Genomic DNA, 15,057 nt, shown 5'->3' with positions numbered 1-15,057 from the left:
TTTTCATTTTCTTCCAACCAGTCAAAAATGTGAAAACAGTTTTGGGTTTTGGGGGGATTTTTGTTTTGTTTTGTTTTGTTTTGTTTTGTTTTTCCTCATTGAGTTTATGGGTACATTTTAGGTGTACAGTACAGTTACACTCATCATTGGGATCTTGTACCTCTACATGACAGGTCTTGGTTCTCCTTTTTTCCCCTTATCCCTGCCCTCCCTTCACCCCCTCCTCCCTTCCCTATTTACAAACACTTTATTTCTATTTTTTCATTTTCTCATGGATTTTTGTGGAAACAGTTTTGAATTCATAAGCCATACAGAAACTGGTAGCCGTATTTGCCAACCCTGTTCTTGTCTGTGAGATGATCGCAGTGTGTTTGGTACAGTCCACTCCCAGCCATCCGTACGTGAGTTCAACCCTAGTGAGATGTATCGGCCAGTGCTCATTGACCTCTCACTGTGCACCATGCACTGTGCTGCTAGGTAGTTTATGTGACGTCCACCTGTTAAGTTGCACGAGAACTTCCGGAGACAACAACTATCTTCATTTTGCAGATGACATTATAGAAACTGTAGGAGATGGAATCATTTTTCCCAAGGTCATATAACTAGGAAGTGCTTGTACTCCAGATCTGAGCTTATGTTCAATTCTACTTTTTTAACCCTTCATCTGCTTAACTTTTCTGACCTTCAGTATCTTCATCTGTAATTGATTTAATATAAGGTAACAGTGCCCTATGTGTAGCAAGGGCTGATTTTAAAACGCAGTGTATGTTTAGATAAAAACATGTGTTATGGTCAAAGACGTATCTCCACACTGCTCCCCCTCAGAACACCCTGCTCACTTCGAACACACTCCTCCCATCACTCTTACCCCTTTCCGCAGCAGTTCCGGAGTCCTCTTCGTGGGTGTCTTAGGAAGTTCGATTAAAAAATGTGGTGACTGCTGCTGCCAAGTGCCGTCCAATGGAAAGCCAGGCTCATAAAAACATCACACTGTGTCCTTATCCACTTTATTCACCAGATCTAACACTGTGCGACTTCTGGCTCTTCCCCAAAGTCAAAATGACCATAAAAGGTAAACATCTTAAATTAACTCAGGACGCTGAGGCAGCCGTGACACGGTAACGAAAGACACTTACAAAGCAGGACTTCCAGAACTGCTGAAGACGGTGTCAACAACCATGGGACGAATGCGTTCACAGATATGGAGAGCATCTCGAGGGAGGGAAGTGGCAGTACGTCTCTCACTGTAATACAAAGTTTTAATGTAAACATGCACTGTATTTTGTGAGCACACCTATTATGTATGTGCCCAATAAATACACAGATGACTGTTCTCACAGCTAGAAGACCTAGAATTACCCGAATTATGTCTTAGACCATCACCAGACACTTCAGGGGAGTAGCTGTGAGGGGTAAAGGTGTAAATGTGAGACAAGGTGACAGCTTATCTGATATCTGTTATTGATCGCTGCATAACAGATTTTGTTAAGCAGTGCTCAAACAGTCATTCAGATTTGCTGCCAAGGTTGTGGGTCGGCAGTTTGGGAATAACTAGGCCGTGAAGTTCTTTGGGTCCATGTGGCATTCACTGGGGTCACTTGCTGGCTGTCTTCAGCAGTGGACGTCTGGAAACTTGCTGCCTCTCTGTGTGGCTTCCTGGGCTCCTTCCTACGGCCTGGCTCTTGCAGCATGCTCGCCCCACAGTAGTCCCACCCAGGTGGCAGACAGCTTTCAAGAATGAGAAAGCAGAAACTTCCTGTTTAAGACTAGAGTCACCTCCGTCTTACTCCATGGGTTAAAGCAGTTGCAGGCCAGCCCCAAAGTAGGGGAGTAGAGCACATGTGCCAGGAGGAGAAGACTTGGGAGCAGGCATTGCTGAAAAAACTTGTCACCCTGTAAACTGGGCTCGGGTCCACACACAATCCAGGGAGCTCTCTGGAGCCACAGTGGTCTCCAAGGCCTCCTTCTAAGAGGTTATGCATGGGGAACTAGGTAGAAATAGGTTGAGAGAGGGAGAGACCACAGTTTATAATGTGCCAGCAAAAAAAAAGAGAAGCTGGCCACGCTCCTCACTGTAAGACGTTCCATGGTGTCACCTGAAGCTGTCTCACCGTGAAAAGAAGCCATACCCGCCCACTAGCAAACAGCCCAGCTGATAGCCTGAAACCTAACTGGTCAAATAAGTCCCTCTGGAGGTGGAGGAGAAGCCAACACTAATTGAGCACTTACTGTGTACCAGGCCCTCTGCAAACAACTTAACCTACACGAGCTCTTTTAACCCTTTACTCAGTCAGTACAGATAAAATGCTTAGAACTGTGCCTGCACACAGGAAACACTTAGAACATCTATCTCTTTAAATAACATATGCAGGCATCCTATGAGGAAGTACTGTTGTCGTTAGCTCTGTTTTTGCTTAAAGAAATCGCTTACCTGGCCCACTGCTGGTAGTTGGCAGAACCGGAGGCCTAGGCATCACCTCTGGACCCCAGGCTCTTTCCTGCTGCTGGTACCAGCACTCAGAGTGCGTGAACAAGACGCCTTTACTCTCTTATAGCGGCAACAAAAATCAGTTCCTTCTCAGTTGGTAGTGCCCAGACACACTTCTCTCTGCTGTCCTATCAGGGCGCTGCAACAAGACCATTCACCCCAGAAGCCTGCACTCTGGATACTAAGTAAAGAGCGCACCTTTCCCATACCCCATTCATCCAGTATGATTTTTGTTGAGCCACCACTATATGCCTAGTGGTGTAGACACCAAAGGTGGAGAGCCTGCATTCTAGGTATGAGGATGGCATTAGATGAAAACTTCGAACCAACAAGAGATAAAATTGTTTCAGGTATGCTTGTGGCACTGAGTAACAGCTTGCATATTGAACTGCCTTGACTTAAAATCCACATCTCAGACTGCTTGAGTTACTGAAGGGAAGACGCAAAATAGCATCATTAGCCGTGTGGCAGATATTTCAAAGGCCAAATGCTGAAGCGAATGTTGTCAGCCCTTTAAAATGGTGGTGTGGTCTGCAGTTTGTAGGCAAAGGCAGAGAAATCAAATCAGAGCTCTTATGAAGTCAAACAGGCAGGGGTGGAGTCAGCTCGTGCAGAGAATAAATCATTCCCTTGATGTTTTTTAAGAGACCATGGGGCGAAGGGAAAGCTCAGGCAGTAGCTAATGCAGTGGTATCTGTTCGCACTTCTCTTTTCTTCAATCTCTGAGTCGTACCCACCAGACTTCTGTTTGCAAAAAGAAGCTAATCCACTTTTTTTTGTCTGTGCATTGATTTAATAGTATCAAACCCCGAGGTCCTCGTGTTCTGCACCTGGGTTGCTTTTTCCCCTAATGAAGCAGGAGAAGTGGTTTAAGCCCCCGCCGCGTTCCCTATCAAAGCTACACAATGATTAACTCAGGTCCCCTGATTAGGACCAGGCAGAAGAAAATCCCTTAGTCATCAGCATTGTGAAAATCCCGGAATGGTGAGTGTTCAATGAAAAGATTACCTTGGGCACCTGAGAAATAATGGAAGAGCTCAATAGAGAAACCATTAAGCCTGTCTACACACGCTAAGTCAGGTGGAGGGGTGAGGTAATTAGCTGGTACATTCAGGCCACAGAGACCATTTTGGACCTTCTGCCCTGACTCAGTGCAGACAATTATTCAAATCCCTCATGCATTTTCCTGAAGAAGCCATTTTAGGTTATGTCGCACGCATGCACACACACAAATCTGACTGGTCAGTAAAAGTGGTTGGATAGATATTTTAAAAACTAAATAATCGGCAGTTTAGGGCATGGGAGGCTCAATGCTGTAACCTATTTCGTACATGATTTCAAGCTACTTGCTTTGTCTGTGTGAGCCTCGGTTTCTTTAGCTGTTAGGTGGGCCTCTGCAAAAGACTGTGGCGAGGGTTACGTGGAACACACAGTGTTTGTGACTCGGCCGGGTGACAGGAAACACTCAGTGGTGGTCACTGAGGGGTCGCTGGATGGACTGAGTTCAGTGAATGTTTGCAGAGCTTGTGCACTTAGATGGCAGTGGAGAAGCCACCCAGAGTCAGGCAGCCCTGGTGGTCCCCAGGTGGAAGATACAGCAGGGCACTCACTGAAGGCCCCTCTTCCCAGCTTCATCCAGCCCCATCGGCCTCTCTCGACCTCTGTCCATTTGCCGTCTCCTTCCCCATCCTGGCTGGAGCCAGGGCACAAGGCTTAGGGAATACTGCTAGGGAAGGGGTGCTCTGTCTCCCTGGTGGAGACTATTGGAAAGCCCAGGGTCCTGGGAGAGAGTTCTGCTGGAGTCACCACTCTTGTCTCTAAGGTCAGCTGAGTCCCTGCTTAGAAAGGAGGCCGCACAGGCCTGTGTGGTGAACCCCTTGCCCTTAGCATCATTCCCCGTGCCCTGGTGTGTGGCGCAGTCACAGAGAGGGCAGCTTGTGTTCATGACCATGATGGCTGGGTTGGGCTCAAGGAGGGCCTCTCCACACGCCCACTCGGCAGAGCAGGTCTTTCCCTTCAGCCTGCATATCCTGAGGACACGTTCTCTAGGGCACGTGGTGTCCCAGAAGGGACAGAGCGTCCCAACCTGGAATCAGCTCAGACACCTGCTGGTAACCTGGGGAGAGTCCAGCATCCTTTTCATAGCAAGAAATTGCCTGTGGGCTAGAGAGGCAGAGCCAGCGGACTGCTGCCACCAGGGTGGGGAGTATGCACTTTGTCTCACGAGTAAGCCAGTGTTTCCAGCAGTCAGGGCAAGAATAGCTACATTTAGTGCTGCTTGGCACTGCTGCACACATTCACTTGGATTACCTCATTCCCTTCTCCCAGGTTCCCTTCGAGGAACTGTTATTTATCACCCCACTTACAGAAGAGGTCCAGGGAAGTTGAAGAACTTGCTCAAAAAGTCACCCAGCTGGGAAATGGAGAAGCCAGACTTCTAACTAAGCCGACCCCATCCTCTTAGCCACTTCTCTGTCAGACTTCTTTTAAGTTAAAACTAAGAAAGAAAAGAAAATTACACCCGCCTGCACATAAACACACTTTTTACAATCATTCATGAAATACATATAGACAAAAAGTACTATAAAATAGTGCTTTTAAAAAGAATTTTGCATTTTGTTTGTCAAAAGAAAGTCTGTATGTCAAGGACAGTAGTCTTGTGTAGGTCAAGAGGGCTGTCATTTACTGATCTGCACGCACTGCCTGATGTGTACTCATTTTCTGATAATAATTCCAGCGCCCAAGTGGGTGGGAGGATCCGGTCATTGTTCTTCTATTGCACCTGGCAAAACAGACATATTCCTGTGGATACTTAAAAATGAAAGTGATGCTCAAGGGTAGTAGCACTGCCGGCTTGTGCAGGAAAGGGTCCCAGGGATCAGAGCTCAGATCTGCTTCTGCCTGTTTTTCACTGGCTGTACCTGCCTACCTGAGAAAACACCAAACTGATAACCACTTGCTTGCAAGAAGGCCAGAATCGGAGACCAGGAGGCGGCCTCTCACCAGAGTAAAGAAACAGACCCACAGTACCCTTCCTCATGTGAGCTGGGGCTTCTCAGGCACAGAGCAGGACTCTGCCGCCAGACTCAGATGGCTTTGTGCCCTCTTCGAGGTCCTGTCATTTTACTCATTCGTCCTGAGTCTGTGCTCTGGAATCACCATGACCAACTTCCGTCGTACACTGACGCTGCTCGGACTCCGTGAAGATTGTTTTCCCTGCCATTCACTCTTCCTTTTCTAAGGCAGATGCCGTCCCTTTGCTTTCCTTGTAGAATACGCTTCTGGATCCTCCTCATCCTCACTAGTAACATCCTAAAGTTGCAATGACCAGGAGGAAAAATGATCCTCCACCCTTTCTAAGTGATAATAGGACCACAGTTTACTCAGAGCTATTTTTCCTCTAGGGTGGGAGGGGAGGAAGATCAGTGAGACTCAGTGCAAGCCAGAAGTTATAAGACAAGAGAACAAGCCTGTGTGACCGGGGCCCTTATGCATGCAGGAGAGAACATGGTTTTCATTCATGACGTGCGTGAGCTTGCCTCATCTGCAACAGCCTGGAGAGAAACAGAATTTGACTGGTGTCACTCTCTGGATCAGAACCGCATGTTGGTGGTAAACGGCGAGTGGGCGTGTTTAAAGGTTGATCATTTCAGCTGTAGCAAAACTCATAGCAGCTGCCAAGCATCACCCGCACAGAGCAAAGGAGGCCGTGTCTGGCCGAGAACTGCACCTTCCCAGCACCACTCTGGCCGCGCACGGCCAGGCACAGGTGCTTGAATTCCTTGATCTTTTCCACCAGTGTTTTGGAGACTGGGAGTTGTGAGGGGGGATTTGGGCTCAGAAAACCACATGCATGTCCTGGCTTCTCTGCCTGCTGAATGAGAACCTGAGCGAGTAAATCCCTTAGGTTCTGTGGATTTACATTTCCTCCATTTAAATGGCTAAGGTCAGTAGGTCCCCATGTCACAAGGTGGCTTAAAGGACAAACTTGTGAAAGTTTTTGGCAAAGTGAAAACATCATCAAATCGGTAGATACTGTATGTTGGAGAGACTAGGGGGAAAAAGTGAGCAATCTTTTAGCCTGAAATAAATTTTGGAGAAAGAATGCTCAGGAAATATTTGGGGAGTAGGAATCCTTTAGTAGAAATGGTAATTGTGCAGAATCTGGAAAGCCCTCCTCGATCCCTTTCAGGGGCCAAAGTGGCTTCCTTCTCCCCCAGCCTTGACAGAAGTCAGCTTTATACATAAACATGGTGGCTCTCAGATCAGCCAACACAGTGGCTTCTCAATCTGGTCTTTCCTGTGTTTATTTCTCAGCCACCCCGAAGCCAGAGCCGGCCCCCAGCCCTTTCTTTCCTTCCCTCCTGAATCTTCCCTGAGTTTCCTTTCTAAGTCAGGAACAGATGAGTCAGTGGGGAGACAGCTCTGAGAAGGAAGGGTATGGCCTTTGCTCGTGTCACCTTTTGTAGGAGGCAGACATTACACAAATAGGCTGTGAATTGCAAGTGCAATCCATGCTGCCACACTGGACTGGGTTCTCAGAGACCACCACCAGGAGAACAGCAGGCACCTTGGATGTTGACAATTAGAGAAGAAAGAAAACATCGCCCTCCCAGCGACTGACTAATCATGTATTGCCCCCTTTAAAGTTTACCAGGCACTTCCTCATCTGTCTTCTCACTTGACCAGAACATCGACCCTACAAAATGCAGTTTTGCCATCCTCCTCTAGAAATCTAGAAACCAGTCCAGAGAACTTGACATGAATTCCCCAGGATCCAATACTTTAGACACTGACAGGACTTTCTATTCAAGTGGGGGCTTTTCCCACCCTTCTCTCTTGGTTCATTGGCTGCTGTCATTAAGAGTGGGATTTGGAATACAGCACTCAGGAGAGAGGAGAGAGAAAATGATTCCCCTGAGCACTTTTCTGGGAGTCCTCTGGTGACGACTTTGATTACTGATGCTGCTGTCTGCCAGGTGGCAAGATGAAGGCAACCTACATTTGAGCAGACCTTCTGGCTGCTTTGTGTAAGGCCATCTCAGTGGAACAAGAAATGCTCCCTGACCCAAAATACAACCTCATTAGCACCTAGAGGGACAAGAGTGGCCTGCGCCTCGAAGCAACATAGAATATCAGACTTACTCCCATTGGTTTTATTCCTCAAGCCCAGCTGTTGGTTGACTTCTCACTGCCCACAGTGCTCACCCAGATTTGTTTAAGTACTTAGCTGCCTTGTTCCGTGCTTACCATGCGCCAGGGTGCAGTGTGCATCAACCCACTGAAATAGGCAGTATTAGTATTTCCATTTTGCAGATCTGGCAACTGACGCTCAGAGAGATAAAGTAACCTGCTCGAGGTCAGACAATGAGTGGTACAGCTGGATCCAAACCCATGTCTGACTCCAAACCGTACACTGTACCACACTCCCTCCCCCAAAACTGAAAAGGAATTTCATAACCGTTTCCCAGGCTTCCCCACGGGTATTTTTAGTACCTGAAATCAGGAGGCAAGACGAGAGCCTTGGGAGGTTTTTGCACGGCTCTGGACCCCAGCCTCAGACACCAGTCCTGGGTTGAGGACGCCCTCTCACCCATCCCCTCTGGAAGACCCGACTTAGCGGAAACAGAACTGACCAAGTCCATCCTGACAACCCGGGCCTAAGTACACCAAGACCATGCAGCTGTCTCCGCAGCTTCTCTGGCCTCAGTCTGTGTCTAACTGGAGTCACTTTCCTTCCTCAAGGAAGAGGGGAAATGCGAAGCTCCTGCCAGGGACAGACTCTGAATCAGGGAAGCTGTGCTGAGTCACTCCCTCCCCTCCTCTCTTCCCCAAAGTGCTGGCTATGGCTCGGGGGAAAAAAACAGCAAACAGATTTTGTTTTTTAGTACCTTTTTGTTTTCTCTGGTCAGCGTCGTGTGCCGGCACATTGTTTGATGGTGATACCGCGTGGGGCTGTGAGCAACTGAACACAAACACCCACCTCACTTCCATCTTCTTCTCTCCTTAGGTGAAGGCCGCTTCCAAATATGTGGATGTACCTGTGAGTATTTGCAAACTGCTTTTTGTGCGTTTGTTACTGGGTTTGGTTTTAGTAGTTAGTCATTTATTTATGTATTTATTTATTTTGCTGTCATGGGAGTTTCGACGGTGCTGTCTTCATTTGTTGCAGCCAAACTGCACATTCCTAATTTGGATCATGCGAGAGAGACAGCGGGCTGACCCATAGTAGGGTTTTGTTTTGTTTTCCAGAGAAGAGGTAGATTTCTTTGGCCAGGAAGAAAGGGGCCACTTAGTAAACCCAGTTCACTTTCACTTTCGTCCCTCATTCCGCCCTCCCGTCTCCCTCCTGCGCGCACCACACCTCAGGAGTAAAGCGCTGAGCTAGAAAATTTGCACAAGGATACCAGTATTTTTTTAAAACAAATAATTTCTGAATTTGTTCATTTTGGGGCCAGTGCTACAATTGTTTTAAGAAAACCTTACAAAACTGCTTATAATTAGTGCAGGCCTCATTAATGAAGAGAGCCCTCAAAGTTCACAGATAAAGCACTCCAAGTTGCCCAAAATTTACATTTAAATTGAGGTTAAGTACTGCACATGAATGCTAAAGTGTGGGATTACCTGTGATAAACCATGATACATTTATAGACAGACTTTGCCCTGCCTATTAGCAAAATAAAATGGGAGAGATTTAAATATGTTCCAATAAAGGGGGAAAGAAAATGATTCTGTTTCTCCATTTCTAACAAAAGAGGTGTGAGTCTATTATAAAATATTAAATTTAGAGAGCTTATCTCAACAGCCACCAAGGGCCTTGTACTGAACGTTTCTCATTCTGAACGTGGTTAAGTACAGTCCTTGTTCAAATACTTATTTGTTAAAATTTGTTTTTTTCTAAAAGGATTTATATTAACATTTAAATTCATTTCCCCAGGAAGCTAAGTGTGTAATGGTTTATTGGCTTTTTTCTCAAAGGAAGACAAAATGGAAAATTGGAGTGAATTTAGCATTAGCATATATTTTGTTTGTTTAATGAAAGAATGTACAATCAATAATTATGCTTTGAATTTATATAATACTTCTCATCAAGGGACCTCAGATTCCTTGTGTAGGCAGAAGAATGGAGACTAGAAAAGACTTACAGAACCGCAGCAAGGAGAGGAGTTGAGCCCCAAAGTCTAAACTTTCACTTCACGGGCCCAATTTCTCCATCTTTAAAATGGAGACAGTGATACCTGGTTAAGTGGGTTCACTGTGCAAATTAAATGGCACTGCACATGTGGCACTCGCTACGCTTTCGGGCAGAGAGGGACACGTGGTGGTGGTGGTGGTGGTGGTGGTGTAATGCCCAGGGTGGAAGCGTGATGAATTTGTCGACATCAGCTGCCCTCCACTGACCTTCAGCAGTGACAGAGATTGAAATTCTAAGCTCCCAACACGAAGATGTGGTATCGGAGTCTGTTCTCCATAGGCCATGAAGCAGAGGGCAGAACTCAGCAGCAGGGTGTGGACTGGTGACCTGTAGACCTGGCCCAGACACAAGGAGAAATGCAGTGTGGCCATCAGTGTTAGCAGCACGCTCTGTTAGGGTGAACTTCATGTGAGTGACTCTTTGGAGAAATCTGCCAAAGCCCAGGATCGGCAGTTTCCTTTGAGACAGCCAAGTAAATCCTGCCAGCCACGTTGATATTCGTTGTAAAGATGGGATCAGATGGATTCTAGATCAACATGCAAGTGCCATAACCTGAAGTCCTCCTGCTACGTAGTAGGACCTGTAGTCCTCCTGCCCAACCTTGTAGAGCACTCCCTATGTGCCAGGCACTAAGCTCTTTGCACATAATCTTCCCAAGTACCAGCCTTTAAAGAAGAGGGGCCTGCGACACAGAGGTTCCGTTGCTCAGGACTGCACAGCTGGACACTGGCACAGCTAAAATTTAAAGCAGTGTTTTTCAACACTCTCCCACACTACAGGATGGTTTTAATGCAGGCACGTGTCTCTACTTTGGTAGTTGAGTAATTACTTGGTACTCAAAAAATATATAATTAGCACATTAAACCCATTATTGCATCAATTATTAATGGCTCAGAACCATGCTGAACTTTAAGTTGATTAATGTATACTTTTATAGCTAATATTATAATAAATGTCTTAGTAAATAATTTTGTAGAAAATAACAGTACATGATGCACATCTGTACTATATGTATATTGTTTATGTATAGTAAATAATAATTATTTACTTCTAAAAATAGTCTTATTAGGGGGTAATCATTTCATCATTATTACAGCTAGGGAAACTGAGGAATGGCGAGGTTAAGTAGCCTGCCCCAGTTCTCCTGAGTGGCGAGGGAAGATTCGGGGGAATCAGTTTGATCTCACTCCATTTCCACCTCTGTCACAGCTCTCTGGGGGCTTGAAATCAGTTTTGGTGGGAGTGTTTACACCATGGAAATTGGAAAGCCCCATAAATCAGGGCTTGCTTTTTATCTCATTGTTGCTTTTGAAGAAAGTGTTTGCCACACTCACAGAACCGGCAAGAGTCTGTCCCCAAACCAGAGTGCACAGCAGTACAACTTGGCGGGGTTTTTGTTGATTTGTTTGCTTATTTTTATTGAGATTTCCAAATCTTGTCCCCAGAGATTCTGATCAGTAGTTCTGGGGTACAGCCTGGAGATCCCTTTCTCAGAAGGTCCTTCCATAATTAAGACTTGCTTAGAATACTGAAATTTCGAGTTTGTTTTCCTCAAATTCAGAAGTATGCTGGTAGGAACAAGCTGAGATTAACATGTCCTATTTTTCCCATGCCACAGAGTGGCTTGTTTGCAAATTCTATCTCCTGCAAGAGGTAGCATTAACTCTACAGAAACTTGCCTATATTTGTTTAACTATTTCCTAAAATGTATGTTATGTGCTGTCAAGCTGTCGAATACACATTTCAAAGCTGCCACCTAAAAGCCAGCCTACTGTGTGTGGGCAGCAGTGCGGTTGTTCAGCCAGGTATAACAAGCTCAGCTTGTTTGTCAACAGTTTTCAACTGTCATTCAGATCCACTTAAAATGCACTGCACACCCTTCCTACCTTTCTACCCCTGCCTTTTGTGAACAGGGCATTCCTGACTGTCCTTTGGTCTCTTCTCGTGGCTCACTGTGGCCCGTACACCTTTCCCCAGGGTCTGGAGAGTACCTGTGCCCCCAGGGCATCTGAGGTAAACGGGCAGCTGCCCCCAGCATCCCTCACCCAGCAGTAAGTCTCTGTCTGGTGTTGTAGTCTGGCAGCTGCTCCCCAGGCCAGGGGCACCAGGAAGAACAACACTGTTGTCTCCTCAGCATGCGGCCTGACAACTTCCCACTTCACATTCCTGACCCATCAAGGGATGGAAACCAAACTGGTCGGAATTCCGTGTAAAGCTAGTGTAAAAGAAAGATAGCTGGGAGTGGGAAACTGGGAAAAAGTGCACGTTTTTGTACAGACTTTATCATTTTATCTTGACATAGGCTGTACCGAGACCCCTTTTTTCTTCTTGGATCTAAAGTAGATTCTAAAAGTATTGAAGGTAATGATGTGATATAAAATTGTGGGAGAAAACATCATAGCAACTCATGTTTGTATTGCAATTTACAACTTTCAAAGCATTTTCATGACCATTGTTTTAGCAGAGGATCATTAACTATCTTTGAAGGTAAGTTGGGAGTTGGTACCAATCCCATTTTACAGATGGCGTCCCTGAGGTCCAGAGAAGTTGGAATGGTTTGTACAGGCTCTGATTCATGGAGGATTGAGTAAAAATCCATGCAGTGGACTGCAGAGCTTTCAAAAGGAAGTGGGAGGGGGATTTACTCATTTGTGCATGGTTTTGTTCACCAGCAAATGTTTACTGAGTACTTCCTACATGCTAGACTCCATTCTGTGAACAGGGTCTACTGTAGACAACCGGCAAAGGTTTCACATTCATGGAGCTTATGTTCTAGTGGGAGAAGACAGACAAAAACCAAACAAATAAGTGTATAATACAATGTCAGCTCTTGGCAAATGCTATGAAAAAATAATCAAAAGAGAGGAAACCATGGAGCCTCTTAACTACCAGGGTGGTACACGCCAAACTAATTTTTTTTAAATCAAGAGTTTTAAAAACCTAAGTGAAATACCCATTTGAGAAAGGAAGCCTTAGTGAAAAGAGGTGGAATGTGACAACAGCCATCCTATTTGTCCTGTGATGTCATGGTTATTCATGGGCCCATTGAACCTGGCTTTGGATCCAGCTGCAGGCTGAAGGCACCCAGGAAAGGGCTGCAGCAGCCCCCGGTATCCCCGGGGAAGCAGTGCAGGCAACAGTAAGAAGCTCCCGTCCCTACTGAGCGTGTCCTTGGATGCACAGCTGCCAGAACCAGAGGAGAGAGGTGCCAGCTGAGAACTGATAGCTGACTCACACATCTCATTGGAGAACTGCTATTGTTTCGTATCATAAAACTGCAACAATTATAGGACCATCATGGAACCCATTCAATCCATTTGCTGAAAATTGCTTGAAAGTGTAACACTTGACTACTGTGGCTTGGGGTTGTCCTCATTGTTTTTCAAATTAATACCTTGTCATTGTTTCAGCAGGTGTTAAGAAATGTTACTAGCATCCCAGGGGCCAAGCATTGGCCCTTTGCTTGATAATTGTTTGCTTTGTATCAGGAAAAAAAAATACAGTCCTACTGTTTCCAAACCTTCCTCATTTTCACCCTGGAAATTACACAGAAGTGTTAACTAACTTCAATTTGCAGTGCCTGACAGTTACGTCTGGTAGAAAAATGATACTTTGTGATCTAAGGTAAATCACAGTAATGAAAACTAATCTTTTTAGTTATTAGCAAACATACATATCTACTGTGGAAATTTAAGGAGTTTGTGGCAGCCCTCCTAATGACCTACATTACAGGGTTTTAATAGGTTTCTTGGGAGATAACTTTGATTTCGACATCTCAAGCAGTGTGCGTTCTGAGTTTCTTTCTTTCTAACTTCTTTACAGTAAAGCGTTTCTGAACTCCTGGGTGAACCACCTGCTTACCTTTCCAGAAAATCTCATTTCTTTAAAAACCAAATCCTCCTCTCTTCCCTTGCCTTCTCCCTCCCTATCCTAAGACTTTAAGGCTGCACTGAAAAGCAGACAAATAGTTGAATGTCTCCTCTCAGTAAACTGATTAGCAACTATTCGCTATATACACTCAAGTTAAACAGGATTTGGGTAGGCAGAGTGTAGACTGAAATATGTCTTCAGCACTTGCTCAATATTTTATAAAGGAGGAGGACGGACCGTGGAGGAAGCCAGTGTGTGTTCTTTAGTGGGGGTTTCACTTTACAGCAAAGCCAGAGGATATCTCGGGGTTATCCGATGAAGATTTATCCACTGGAAATATTTACCAGACACAAGTTCACAGTAAAGAAATCTATAAAACCCCACAATTGTAACCCGTTTCTTAGCCAGGCTTGATTTCTGCAGCGAGCAGGATGTTCGAATAGAACTCCTACCAGGCCCGGCTGTCAGCGATGCTGTGGCCAGAGGTGATCCCACTAGAGCGGTGCTGGTCGTGGAGGAGTTGGGTCGGAGGGGCGTAAGCTGAACGGGTGATCGTGAAGACTCTGAAAATTCCATTTTCATGTTTTCCTGTTTCTTTGCAGAAACCCGGAATGGATGTGGCTGATGCCTACGTGACTTTCGTCCGCCACTCTCAGGATGTCCTGCGTGATAAGGTCAATGAGGAGATGTATATAGAAAGGTTATTTGATGTAAGTAAATGCCTTCTCCTCCTTGAAGACCAAGGAGGAGACCCTCCAAAATGTGACAAAATAAGAGACAGGAGGATAAGTCACATTTTGAGAAAATGAATTGGTCCCTATTCAAACAAAATCTTTTCCTCTCCCTCTGCCTTAGGCTGTTCTCTGTCGTGTCTGTTCCGAACCCCCCCTGGTGTGGCAGTGTCTCAGTCCCTGTCTGTGTGACACGCAGATGAGCACACAGCCTCACAGCAGGCAGGCGCGTTGTGCACAGAGCCTGCGAGGCAGCTTCCTCTAACTGGCAAAGACCTGCCTTGGTTCTGGTCCTCCTTGCAGTCTGGCCCCACTTTAGGGAGACGCTCCGTCAGGGAGGCCACCCCCAGGGTGGTACCGCCCTGGCATCAGCCACAGTGTGTAGACATACAGTCAGCATCGCGTTCTTGTCACCTCAGATGATTTTGTTTCTGCAAGACCAGAAGTCCTTAGCCCTGAGTTTTGGCATCCACTTCTGTGGAAGCGTTCTGGGTCAGGTGCAGTTCTAATCTGTGGTGTCCCTACCCACTCACCACCTGAAAATCTAGAAGAAACAGGTGTACAAGAAGGGACTGCATCTAGCTGCCAGACCCGGATCAAACTTCAGATAGTGCACATTTCCAAGGGTTAATATTTTTCACACAATCTTACTCCCACTGCGACTCGTCTGCACTGCAAAGCAAGCCACTGAGGCAAAAAAAAAAAAAAAAAAAAAAAAAAAAAAAAAAAAAAAAAAAAAAAAAAAAAAAAAAAAAAAAAAAAAAAAAAAAAAA

General features: G+C 45.7%; 1 protein-coding gene across 25 annotated transcripts in view; it reads left to right on the top strand.

Moving 5' to 3' along the window:
- Cadps (calcium dependent secretion activator) overlaps nucleotides 1–15,057 on the top strand; it is a 418,444-nt gene that overhangs the window by 366,781 nt on the left and 36,606 nt on the right. For all 25 annotated transcript variants that reach the window (XM_019204903.2, XM_033756967.1, XM_019204905.2 and 22 more), the window contains 2 exons: nucleotides 8,499–8,531; nucleotides 14,156–14,263. In XM_019204903.2, coding sequence (XP_019060448.1) covers nucleotides 8,499–8,531; nucleotides 14,156–14,263 — 141 coding nt within the window. The remainder of the gene's footprint in view (nucleotides 1–8,498; nucleotides 8,532–14,155; nucleotides 14,264–15,057) is intronic.

The sequence above is a fragment of the Fukomys damarensis genome, unplaced genomic scaffold, assembly GCF_012274545.1.
Source record: "Fukomys damarensis isolate Sample0158 unplaced genomic scaffold, DMR_v1.0_HiC HiC_scaffold_28, whole genome shotgun sequence".
Lineage (NCBI taxonomy): Eukaryota > Metazoa > Chordata > Mammalia > Rodentia > Bathyergidae > Fukomys > Fukomys damarensis.
This window is presented reverse-complemented; position numbering and strand designations above follow the sequence as displayed.